The 11504-nt window shown below is 48.0% G+C and overlaps 1 protein-coding gene across 1 annotated transcript in view; it reads right to left on the bottom strand.

Annotated features, from left to right (window-relative positions):
* WNT9A (Wnt family member 9A) overlaps positions 1–11504 on the bottom strand; it is a 74805-nt gene that overhangs the window by 63035 nt on the left and 266 nt on the right. The window contains exon 2 of the mRNA XM_023763821.1: positions 9741–9812. Within this exon, the coding sequence (XP_023619589.1) occupies positions 9741–9812 (72 nt within the window). The remainder of the gene's footprint in view (positions 1–9740; positions 9813–11504) is intronic.

Below are 11504 nucleotides of genomic sequence, written 5' to 3'. Positions count from 1 at the left end.
GGCATTTGGGGGCAAGCAGGCCGGTGGCAGGGGGCAGTTGGGGACAAGCAGGCCAGCAGGCAGAGTGGTTAGGGGCAATCAGGCAGGCAGGCAGGCAGGTGAGCAGTTAGGAGCCAGCAGTCCCGGATTGTGAGAGGGATGTCCTACTGCCAGTTTAGGCCTGATCCCTGTAAACCGGCAGTAGGACATCCTTTGAGGGAGTCCCAGATTGGAGAGGGTGCAGGCCGGGCTGAGGAACATCCCCTCCCCTGTACATGAATTTTGTGCACCAGGCCACTAGTTGCAATAGAAAACCCTAAAGACTCCACCAAAACATTACTAGATTTAATAAATGAATTTGGCAATGTAGCAGGATACATAATAAACATCCAGATATCAATGGCATCTTTATACTCCAATAATGAATTCTCAGAAAGAGACACTAAGCAAATAATCCCATTTACCATTGCAACAAAAAAATTAAAACACTTAGGAATAGACTTAACCAAAGAGGTAAAACACTTGTACTCAGAAAACTACAGGATGTTGAAAAAAGAGATAGAAGAAGATATAAACAAGTGGAAGAATCCTATATAATAAAAGCCTAATATGCAAATTGACCAAGGAACGACTGGTGGAACAATGGGTTGCTATGATGTGCACTAACCACCAGTGGCCAGACACTCAATGCAGGAGCTGCCCTCAGTCTGCAGGCCCCAGGCCACCCAAGGCGGGTGCCAGCGGGGGTCCCCTGATCTCCCTGCCGAAGAAGGAGGCGACCGGCTGCGGCGGCAGGGGGATGGGGCCGGCGAGTGGGCGGGGGCCCCCTGATTGCCCCACTGGTCACCCACAGATCAGCCCTGATCACTGGTGTTATAGTAATCATTATGGTACTTAATGTTAGGACCTTAGAATGTAAGACTTAAAGCATGTAATTCTGTGTGGACTGTTATAGTAATTAATGTTAGATATAGGAATACTGTGTGAGACCCAAGAATGCACCCTTGTAACCTCACTAGTACTGGTAAACAACCTATCTGATGGGAATGCCCAAAGCCTGTACACACCCATAGATTAGCAGACCCCGGGTGGATCCACATATGGCAGCCGCTGATAACACACACACCAACGAAGACCACATCTACAGAGGGGTATAAAATCAGACAGTCTGATCGACCCAGCAGCTCATAGCTCTCCTGTTGCCAGAGCGTGAGGACCTGTGTGTGCTCACATCTTGGTTCCCAGCACGAAACTCTGCCCAATTAACTGTCGATTGACGACGGAGCCAGCAGCCAACAGCGCCGTCTACCCCTGTGTGTGTGTCAGCGAGCATCGCCGGGTGGATCCTTCCCAGCATCTGAGACCCATCAGGAACTGGTAAATAACCCCCCTGTGTGCTTGCATCTAACCTGTTTGTCTGTGTGTAATTTCCTTGGCTCAGCTCAAATCTTGGTGCTGTCTCTGTGAAAGTGTCTGACCAGAAGGTATTGGCACAAGCCTCAAGCGGATGGTCCAGACCACCTGTGCATGTCCCACTTAGGAGCAGCACCTATATGGGAATCCCCTGCACCTCGATATAGGTGACAGGCCTTAAATATATAAGAAATAGAAGCTTATTTGGGACAACTGGCCAGGCCTAGGGACCCTACCTGTGCACAAATTTCATGCACCAGGCCTCCAGTATACCATGTTCATGGATTGGTAGAATTAACATCATTAAAATGTCCATACTACCCAAAGCAATCTACAGATTCAGTGCAATCTCTATTTAAATCCCAATGGCATATTTCACAGATCTAGAACAAATATTCCAAAAATTTATATGGAACTAAAAAAGACCCCGAATAGCCTCAGCAATCTTGAGAAAGAAGAACAAAGTTGGAGGGATCACAATACCAAATATCAAGTTATACTACAAAGCCACCGCAATCAAAACAGCCTGGTACTGGCACAAGAACTGGCATATATAGCAATGAAACAGAACAGAGATCTTAGAAATCGACCCAAGCCATTATGCTCTGTGGAGGGCCCCCTGCCAGGGAAGGCGCCATGGGCTTTCTTTTAAGTTCATGTTGACTGAACCCATGATGTAGGCACAGCCTTATCTTGGGGGCATATCTAACCAAGAGGTGAGAATGCCTCAGTTAGACTTTTCAAAGCCCAGGTTCCAGGGAATGGGTTTTTATTATGTAAATCCAGACAAGCACCAGGAATGAATTCTATTCAGCCCACCCAGAGGTGACGATTTACAAAGAAGCTACAAGAATGCACACAATACCCTTTTATTTACCCTTAGTAAAACTTCCTGATATTTGGCTATAAATAAAAATTGCTGCCCTGGCTCTGGGCTCTGTTCATCTGTCAGAGGGCAGACGCCACACCTAGGCCCAGCTTTCCCTCTATTTCTGTCTCAGTCTCGTTCATTTTCATTCTTCCTTAACCCTCGTCGCATTCTACTCAAGATTTCTTGAACCCCCACGTTCTCTCTTTTGGCGCTGGCCACGGGAAGAGAGAACATACCCCCATAATGCTCAATTAATATTTGACAAAGAAGTTAAGAGCATACATGGAGTCAAAACAGTCTCTTCCATAAATGGTGCTGGGATAATTGGACAGATACTTGCAAAGAAGTGAAACAAGACCACCAACTTACACCATACACAAGAATAAGTTAAAAATGGATAAAAGACTTAAATGTAAGTTGTGGAACCATAAAAATCATAGAAGAATCCATAGGCATAAAAAATCTCAGACATCTCTCATAGCAATATATTTATGGATACATCTCCTAGGGCGAAGGAAACTAAGGAGAAAATAAACAAATGGGGCTACATCAAAATAAAAAGTGCCTGCACAGCAAAAGAAACCATTTAATAAAATGAAAATGGAGCTCACTGTATGGGAGAACATATTTGGCAATGATACATCTGATAAAGGTCTTTTGAAATATATTTTTATTTATTTCAGAGCGGAAGGGAGAGGGAGAGAGAGAGAAACATCAATGATGAGAGAGAATCATTGATTAGCTGCCTCCTGCACGCCCCCTTCTGGAATCAAGCCCGAATCCCGTGATGTGCCCTTGACCAAAATCGAACCCATGACCCTTCAGTCCGCAGGCTGACACTCTATCCACTGAGTCAAATCAGCTAGGGCTGATGAAGCTTTAATACCCAAAATATATAAGGAACTCATACAACTTAACAAAAGGAAGACAAACAATCCAATTAAAAAACAGGCAAAGGACCTAAATAGACACTTCTCCAAAGTGGACATACAGATGGCCAAGAGACATATGAAAAAATGTTCAAAGTCACTGATCCTCAGAGAGATGTAAATTAAAACAACAATGAGGTATCACCTCACACCTGTCAGAATGGCTACCATCAACAAATCAACAATGACAAGTGCTGGTCAGGATCTGGAGAAAAGGGAACCCTAGTACACTGCTGGTGGGTATGCTGACTGGTGCAGCCATTATGGAAAACAGTATGGAGTCTCCTCAAAAATTTAATATGAAACTGCCATTTGACCCAGTGATCCCACTTGTAGGAATATATCCTAAGAAATCCGAAACACCAGTCAGAAAGAATGTATGCACCCATATGTTCCTAGCAGTACAATTTACAATAGCCAAGATCTGGAAACAACCCAAGTGCCCATCAGTAGATGAGTGGATTAAAAAAAGTTGTGGAATATTTATACAATGGAATATTTACATTATGCAGCAATAATAAGGAAGGATCTCTTGCCCTTTGAGACAGCATAGAGCAGTGGTTCTCAACCTTGGCTGCACATTAGAATCACCTGGGAATCTTTTTAAAATCCTGATTTCTGGGCCTTATCCTCCGGAAGTTCTGTTTCTTTGTTATGGGGTGGGGCCACAACATTAGTAACAAAGAAACAGAATTTCCGAAGGATGAGGCCCAGAAATCAGGATTTTAAAAAGATTCCCAGGTGATTCTAATGTGCAGCCAAGTTTGAGAACCACTGGCACAGAGGGACCTGCAGCATATCATGCTAAGCAAAATAAGCCAGTCAGAGAAAGATAAGTATCACCTGATCTCACTCATATGTAGAATCTAATGAACAAAATAAACTGATGAACAAAATAGATCTCCAAAGACATAGAAGCATGGAACAGACTGATGAATCTCAGAGGGAATGGGGTGGAGAGGGGGTCAAGAAGAAATTAAACAGAGAATTTATATGCACATATTCATAACTCATGGACACAGACAATAGTGCAGAGCAGATCTGGGACAGGGATGGGGTGGGGGAGAGAGGGTCAATGGGGGGAAAAGAGGACATCTGTAATTCTTTCAACAATAAAGAAAATTTTTTAAAATAAAATTATAAAGTAAAAGGGGATTTATTATAATCTATATGCCAAAATAAACGGGACTACATCAAATTAACAAGTCAACAACCTCTACAAAATGAACAAATTCCTTGAAAGATATAAATATAAAAGCTCACTCAACAAAAATAAATAAGCAAAATAGCTCTAAATCTATTGAATAAATTGAATATATAGTTATATAAAACTTCTTGTAGAAACTTTTCTTCCTAAGAAAACTTTAGGCCCAGAAGGCTACATTGGTGAATTATACCAAACATTCAGGAAATAAATAATTCTTTAAAAATTCTTCTAAAAAATTAAAGAGTTGGGAACATCTGAGTAATCCATGAGGCCAGAATTACCCTGATGCCAAAATCAGACAAAAATATTATTAAAAAAGAAAATACCAGACCAATATTCCTGTGAACAAATAGTTTTAACTAAGTTTATCATATCGAATTCAACAATATATAAAGAAGACAGTACATCATAACCAAGAGGGATTTATCCCAGAATGTAAGGTTGGTTTGCTATTTGATCATCAATTAATATAATTCAATATATTAACTGACTAAATAATAAAAACTATAATTCTCTCAATAGATGCAGAAAAATAACTTTACAAATTCTGACAAAAACTCTCATCAAACTAGAAATACAGGGGAATTTCTTCAACCTGAGAGAGGGCATATATGGAGAGCCTACCACTGGTAACATGCTTAAATGGAACACTGCATGCCTGTCCCCCAATATCAAGGACAAAGCAAGAATATCCACTCTTGTCCTGGAGCTTCTAGCCAATGCAATAAAGCAAGAAAAAGAAATGAAAGGTATCCATAATTGAAAGATACAAAACTGTCACAATTGTCTATGTAGTAAATCCTATAGAATCTATAGGGGTGGGGAACTACTAGAACTAACAAATGAGTTTGGGAAGGCTATAAGATCAATATACTAAAATCAATGATATTTTTACATTCTAACAGCAAATGATGGAACTTGAAATTGAAAGAAAAATACCATTTGAAATAGCACTTCACTTCCAGACTAAGAGGAAGAAGCTGGTCTAGGGGCAGATGGAAGATTTAAGAGAGAGAGGGATGGTCGCTGAGCCTGGAGAGAATGAAAACAAATGCTTTGCTAAACTTTCTGGACCATCACGGCTGATGGAATATTCATCCTCTGAGACAGGAGAGATGGAGGCTCCACTGCAGGTTATAATGGGGAAGCTGATGACCTCAATTTCCCTCAATGACATGAGAGAGGAGGGAGTCTACTGGAATTACAGAAGGAAGTGAAAGAAGTTGCTGGAGGGGCACCAGATTGGGCTGTGGAGATGTGGGGAGATGGGATTGCTGGGTAGGGAAGTCTTGTAAGCAGGTAGAAAAGCATGTCACCGACCAAGGGGTTGATGACCTTAGAGAAAACACATCATCAAGTGACATTTGGTGCCAGAGAGCAGCAAAAGAGGAAGGGAGTGGCCAGTGGAGACCTGGACAGCCTTAGGCCTCTGCCCCACCCTGCTTACATCCTCCCAGGATCAGGCTCCACCTGTCCTGGCTCACAGAGCCCAACATAGAGATGTGGGGAAGTAACACCCCAGCCTCCCACAACCTGTGGAGATGGAGACCAACAGACATATGTGTCTCCCACCATCACTGAGGAAGGCTCCAAAGGTGACACTTTGGGGTGTGGTATACTAAAGGAGAGAGAAGTCAGACCGTTAGCCAGGGTGACAGGGCAGTGAGAAGGATACCGCCAGGAGCCACCTAGACTCTAAGCCTAACCCTCTGAACACTGGCCTCATGAATCTCACTCTCAACCCCTCTGGTCCTCAGCACCCATTCATGCCCTGAGGATGGTAACAGTGTGTCTCACGTGATCTCAGGATCAAGTGAATTACCCAACACAAGTAAAGCAGACCCTCTGGGACTGTGGTCATCCTGTTACCAGGAAGAGAGGCCTCAGGAAGGTCAAGAGCTAAGGAGCGACTGAAGCTCCCTCCACCCATAGCAGAGCCCAGGTGGGCACTGCCTATAGGTTAGGGACCTCAATGTGGCCCCAGTGTCCTGTCCACTCTGCTGCCTCATTCCACAAGGTAGCAATGTTGACCCAAGAGTGGAACTTCCACAGGTGACCACTCAAACTAATGGCCCCATCTGGCCATCACAGCAAAACAGCACATTAGACAGAAGGCTAACACCTGCATTTTATAGATGAGTAAGGCCACAGAGCCAAGATTGCAAGGCCCCCTGGAAGCTGAGCCTCCAGAAAACTAATCTACAGTCCTAACCACTGTGATGAGAGTCCAGGATTCCAGAACTCCATGATGCTAATTTTTATCCTCAAATTCTGTTTTCTTCTACTGCTAATAGCTCTGAGAATCATAGATGCAGAGGTCTTATGGCTGCACCTTCTGGAGCAGGGAATGGGAGATCAGGCAACAGAAAGCCACTTGAGCTAGGGTTGCACGCTGGGGATGCACACAGGAGTCTTGTTCCGGGGGTGCCATGGATGACAGCCTCCCACGTGACATCCAGAGGCACAGGCTAACGTGGAGGGTCTCTGGAGGGTGGGGTCCAGAAGCAGAGGTCTCACCCATTAACTCCTCAGTCTCTGCCACTCGCTCAGAGCCTACTTTCTCATACAAGGAGGAGCTGACCTAAGGGTCCAGTCATTGCCACAGGGTCTAGTCAGAGCATCCTATCAAAATCAAAATGGAGCTCCCAGGGGTAGTTAGAAATGGTGACTGCAAGAGGGGCATTTGCTGTGGGATATCTTGAGACAGGTGGACTAGTTCTCAGGAATGGAAAGGACCTCACTCTCTATCCACCAGGCAGCTCAGAAAGATGAGTGCACATGCCCCCACCGCACCCTGACATCCTGACCCTGGCTTTTCATGGCCTCATAAACTTCAAGTCCCACCTCTGGTATTCAGATTGTGGGAAACACCTAATCCACAGAGACTGAGACCCCATCCTGCCTCACTTCCCTCTGGGGATGTGAAGAACCTCTGCCCACTTGGAAACAGGTGCTTCTGGGGTTCCAAGTGAGATCAGGGACCACAGCACTGGGCAGAGCCCAGAACCCAGAGCATGTGTTGTCACTGTCTCAAAGGGCTTGGAGAAGTCATCTGATCCAACAGCCTGCCTTTATAAGGAAAACCTTCTGGAGAGCCAAAAATATTGACCAGGGCTAGAAAGGAGAGGCTCTTAAAACACAATATGCCCACAAACTAAGAAAAAAGGATATAGGCCAATGGAAAGATCCAGAAACACACAACCAGATTAGATGTGCAGCAGGGGTCTCCAAGAAGTGCATCTGAGATCAGGGGAGAGATGGGGAGGCAGAGCAGCTGAAATGGACCATGCATCTGGGGGCCACTCCCAGCTACTTGTGTTAGAGCCATGGTTTCCAAACTATGTGCCAAGGCACCCTGGGCCATTGCAGCAAATTCCTAGGGCACTGCACACTCACAGGAGACACAGCAATATTGTCATCTGCAGGAAAGACACCTACTGGCTCTAGGGAGCTGTATTTTAGCTGGGATGGGCCATATTCCTTTGGAAGTTATCACATCTCTGTGAAGTTGGCTTTCTGGCTGATGCTGTGATTAAAAAAAAAACCAACAAAAAAACATGTACCAATGAAAATCCACAAGGAACAGAAAATAAGGTTTTCTTGCCGACTGCGCATGCACAGCTTCCCATGGGTAACTGCAGTTATGTGAGAATGAAATAAAAACAGTATTCTTTTAACTTATGTAATTTTTTTTAAAAAGAACTACTCATTATTATGGTTTTTGGACCTAATGACTTGCTAAACAAAACTGTCAGGTATGGCCCAGCCAGTGTTGCTCAGTGGCTGTTGACCTACAAACCAGGAGATCACAGATTGATTTCTGGTCAGGGCACATGCCTGGGTTGCGGGCTCAATTCCCAGGGTGGGGTGTACAGGAGGCAGCTGATCAATGATTGTCTCTCATCATTGATGTTTCTATCTCCCTCTCCCTTTCTCTCTCTAAAATCAATAAAAAGATATATTTTTTAAAAAACTGTCAGGTATGTCTTTTGGCCTGGGGCACTCTGAAAAGATGACTGAGCATGGACAGAAAGCCTGAACCCTCTGCTGGGAATGCAAGGACCTCACCCCTGAGGAGCAGGTGCCCCAGAGTCAGCCTCTCTCTCTCTCTCTCTCTCTCTCTCTCTCTCTCTCTCTCACACACACACACACACACACACACACACACACACACACACAGTAGGTGAGGAAAGCTTCCAGAAGGGGCAGGAAGAACACCCCTGCTTCTGATCTGAGACTCCCATCCTGTCTGCACTTGGTCCCTCTGAGGGCATAGCTATGGGCTTCCCACCTCCAGCCCCTGGTGGCCCACATCCTTTCCTGCCTCCCCAACTTTTTTATGGAAAAGAAGGAAGTTAAGGATTAGGCAATTAGTGTCTGAAAGCCTGGCGTCCCCCTCCCCAATACAAGAAATACCACTACAAAATTCCACCTGATACCTGCCATGAAGGATTTCAACACCACCACAGATAGGGACTCAACACCTCAGATAGCAAATTGCCCTCCCATCTGGCCTGCCCCCACACCAGGTCCTCACCACCCCTGACCCCAGCAGGGGCCACCCAGAGATCCTGGGACCAAACCTTCTTTCCCCTCAGGCCAATCTGGAAAGAAAGCAGCTCCCATGGGCCTCTTCCAGTCTACAGTGGTGCAAAAACAGGATCTTTCCTCAGGAGTCATCCACAAAGGGGAGATGGGATGTTGTGGGATCAGACCTGTGGCCCTGGGTAGGTCAGGGAAACTCCCTCGGGATGACAGCAGAGGGCGCTGCCAGGAAGGACTTCCCTTCAGCAGCTTAGTTGAAAGGGAAGCTTAGTTGAGAGGGAAGTGGCCAGGGCCAGGCAAGCAGGGGCACAAGCAGACATGTGTGTGTGTGTAGGGGGGGTGGGGGGGGGCATGTCTCTCTCTTCCAGTCAGGGTACAGAATTTCCAGCTGAAAGTAAGGGAGTGGGAAAGAACCTCACCACCCAACTGTAGTGGAAACTTCCCTTTCCTGCACCTGTGTTCCTCTCCACATCAACCCCAGGATGCCTTGCCCCATGCTCCTGGGCTTGCAGGAAACAGACTCAAGGGCTTCGACGGCTCCTAGAAAATGGGGTGAAGGAAGAGCTTCCCTGGCTGATGCTCTCTGGAAGGCTTGCTATGATGCGTGTCTTCAGGTAACTCTCCAGAACAGGGAGGCTTCACCTGGGAGTGGCAGCGTTCACCTTTCACTCTCTCTTCCCTCCCCACCACCTCGCACACAGATGACAAGGCCCAGGAAAGAGGAGAGCAGCAGGGGGAGCCTAGAGGGCCCAAGCAGGTGAGGGGCAGGATGGAGGACTGAAGAGGCAAGACCTACCTGCTCCATCCCGGTGGGATGGCCACCCCTGTGTATGGATCCACCCCTGTGTCTGGGGGCTCCTCATCGAAGCTCTAATCCCAGACAGGCCGAGCACCTGGGGAGGCAGGGGTAGGAGCTGCAGTGTGGCTCCCACCCCACCCCCACAGCCCAAGTCCCCAGTAATTTGATAATTGGGCGGAGTTTTCTCTGTGAAAAAGTGGAAGTCCGGAGGACAATCTAGCTCCCTCCTGCCCACCCATCTCATTCCAGAATCCCTTCTCCTTCCCTCAGTGGGTGGAGGGCATTTGTTGACTCAGTGGAGGGGTGTAGGGAGGAGCATGCGTAGACAAAACTGGATCCCAAAGCTGGTGAAGGGAAAAGAGCTTTCCTGGAAATACAAAGACTTTGCTCCACATTGGGAAAGGGCTCCTGATGCAAGTCACCAGGTGCCACGGGGCCGGCATCCACAGGCCCCAGGGCTCCCTTTGCAGATGAGCAGGCAGCATGCTGGGGGTGAAACCTGCCTCTGGGTCTCCAGCCCGTACTAAATGTGAAGGGACATCGAGCCACCCCTGAACTGGGGCCTCTCTGTGGGACCCCTCTATGGGGCCGACACATTCTGCAGACCACACTGTACAGTGTAACACAACTCAGAGGTTGTCTGAGCAGTGGTCATAGGAAAAGCGGCATCATGGCAGGGCCCCGGCTTAGGATTTCTAGGCCCAGTTCTACTCCCCTCCCCCCAGGCCCCAAACAATGACACGAATTCCCGCTCTGCTCTCCTCACAGCATAATTGAAACCGACCAGTCTCCCATGGGCGCAAGCATCTCACCTGTTATTATCATGTGCACCAGGGAAAACTGGAGTGAGGGGTGACCTCTTCCCTCTCCTCCCCAAATAATAGCTCCTGTGTCTCCCTGGGCTACGGATGAATACGCAGACAGCCACACTATGGACTGCAAGCTGGAGAGCTAGAGAGCCATTCCGTGAGATCTTGGATAAGTCACTTTCCCTTTCTGGTCTCCCCCTCCCCCGTCAGCAGAACCATAAGGCTTACCTCCGTTGTCAGAAATCCCTTCTGGGCCCTGTCAGACCCGGTGATCCGAGGTCCCAGAGCTCAGGGCACAGCTGCTGCGCTGCGCGCGCCACCTCAAAATACCAGGAGATTCCGCGTTCTGTTTCCTGGTGGGGTGTGGGAAGAAAGTGGGGGCGTCACCAGCTGTTTCTCAATCTTAACCTTCAGGTACGTGGTTGCACCCTGGACGCCCACTCAGCCGCTGTCCCCAGGGCCGCCGTTCCCAGCCCAGCCCAGCCCATCTCCGTCGGCTGAGCTGCTCGGGCAGCCTGGATCCCAGCGGACTAGCAAGGCGCGGCTTGTAGGGCCGGCCTCGGAAGAACTGGCAAAGAGATGGATGGAAGGGAGCGGCAGCCCGGCCGCAAGGGGCAAGGGACAGAGCGCGAGACACAGCAGAAGCAGGAGCGAAAACAGCACAGCGCGTCTCACGGTGAGCGCAGGGGCGCGCAGGGCTCCAAACCCCAGGCGCGGCCCGGAGCTCAAAGAGGATGAATTGCCGACCACGCCCGTCCCAGGGGGGGGCCGCCAGGCGGGAAGGTTCCCTCCCCCATCATTCCCCTCCCACCCCCCCGCATTCTGGACGGCAATTCCCGGAACACTGGGGGGCTTCCGAGCGCACCGGGGGCAACCCCCGGGCCCGGGGGAAGGGGGCCGGGCTTTTTGTAAGCCCCCATTTCCCGAGAGCCGTCTCGATTCCTCAGGCGGT

Source organism: Myotis lucifugus, unplaced genomic scaffold (assembly GCF_000147115.1).
Source record: "Myotis lucifugus unplaced genomic scaffold, Myoluc2.0 scaffold_302, whole genome shotgun sequence".
NCBI classification, from domain to species: Eukaryota; Metazoa; Chordata; class Mammalia; order Chiroptera; family Vespertilionidae; genus Myotis; species Myotis lucifugus.
Note: the sequence above shows the minus strand (reverse complement) of the source record. Positions and strands in the feature narration are given on the sequence as shown.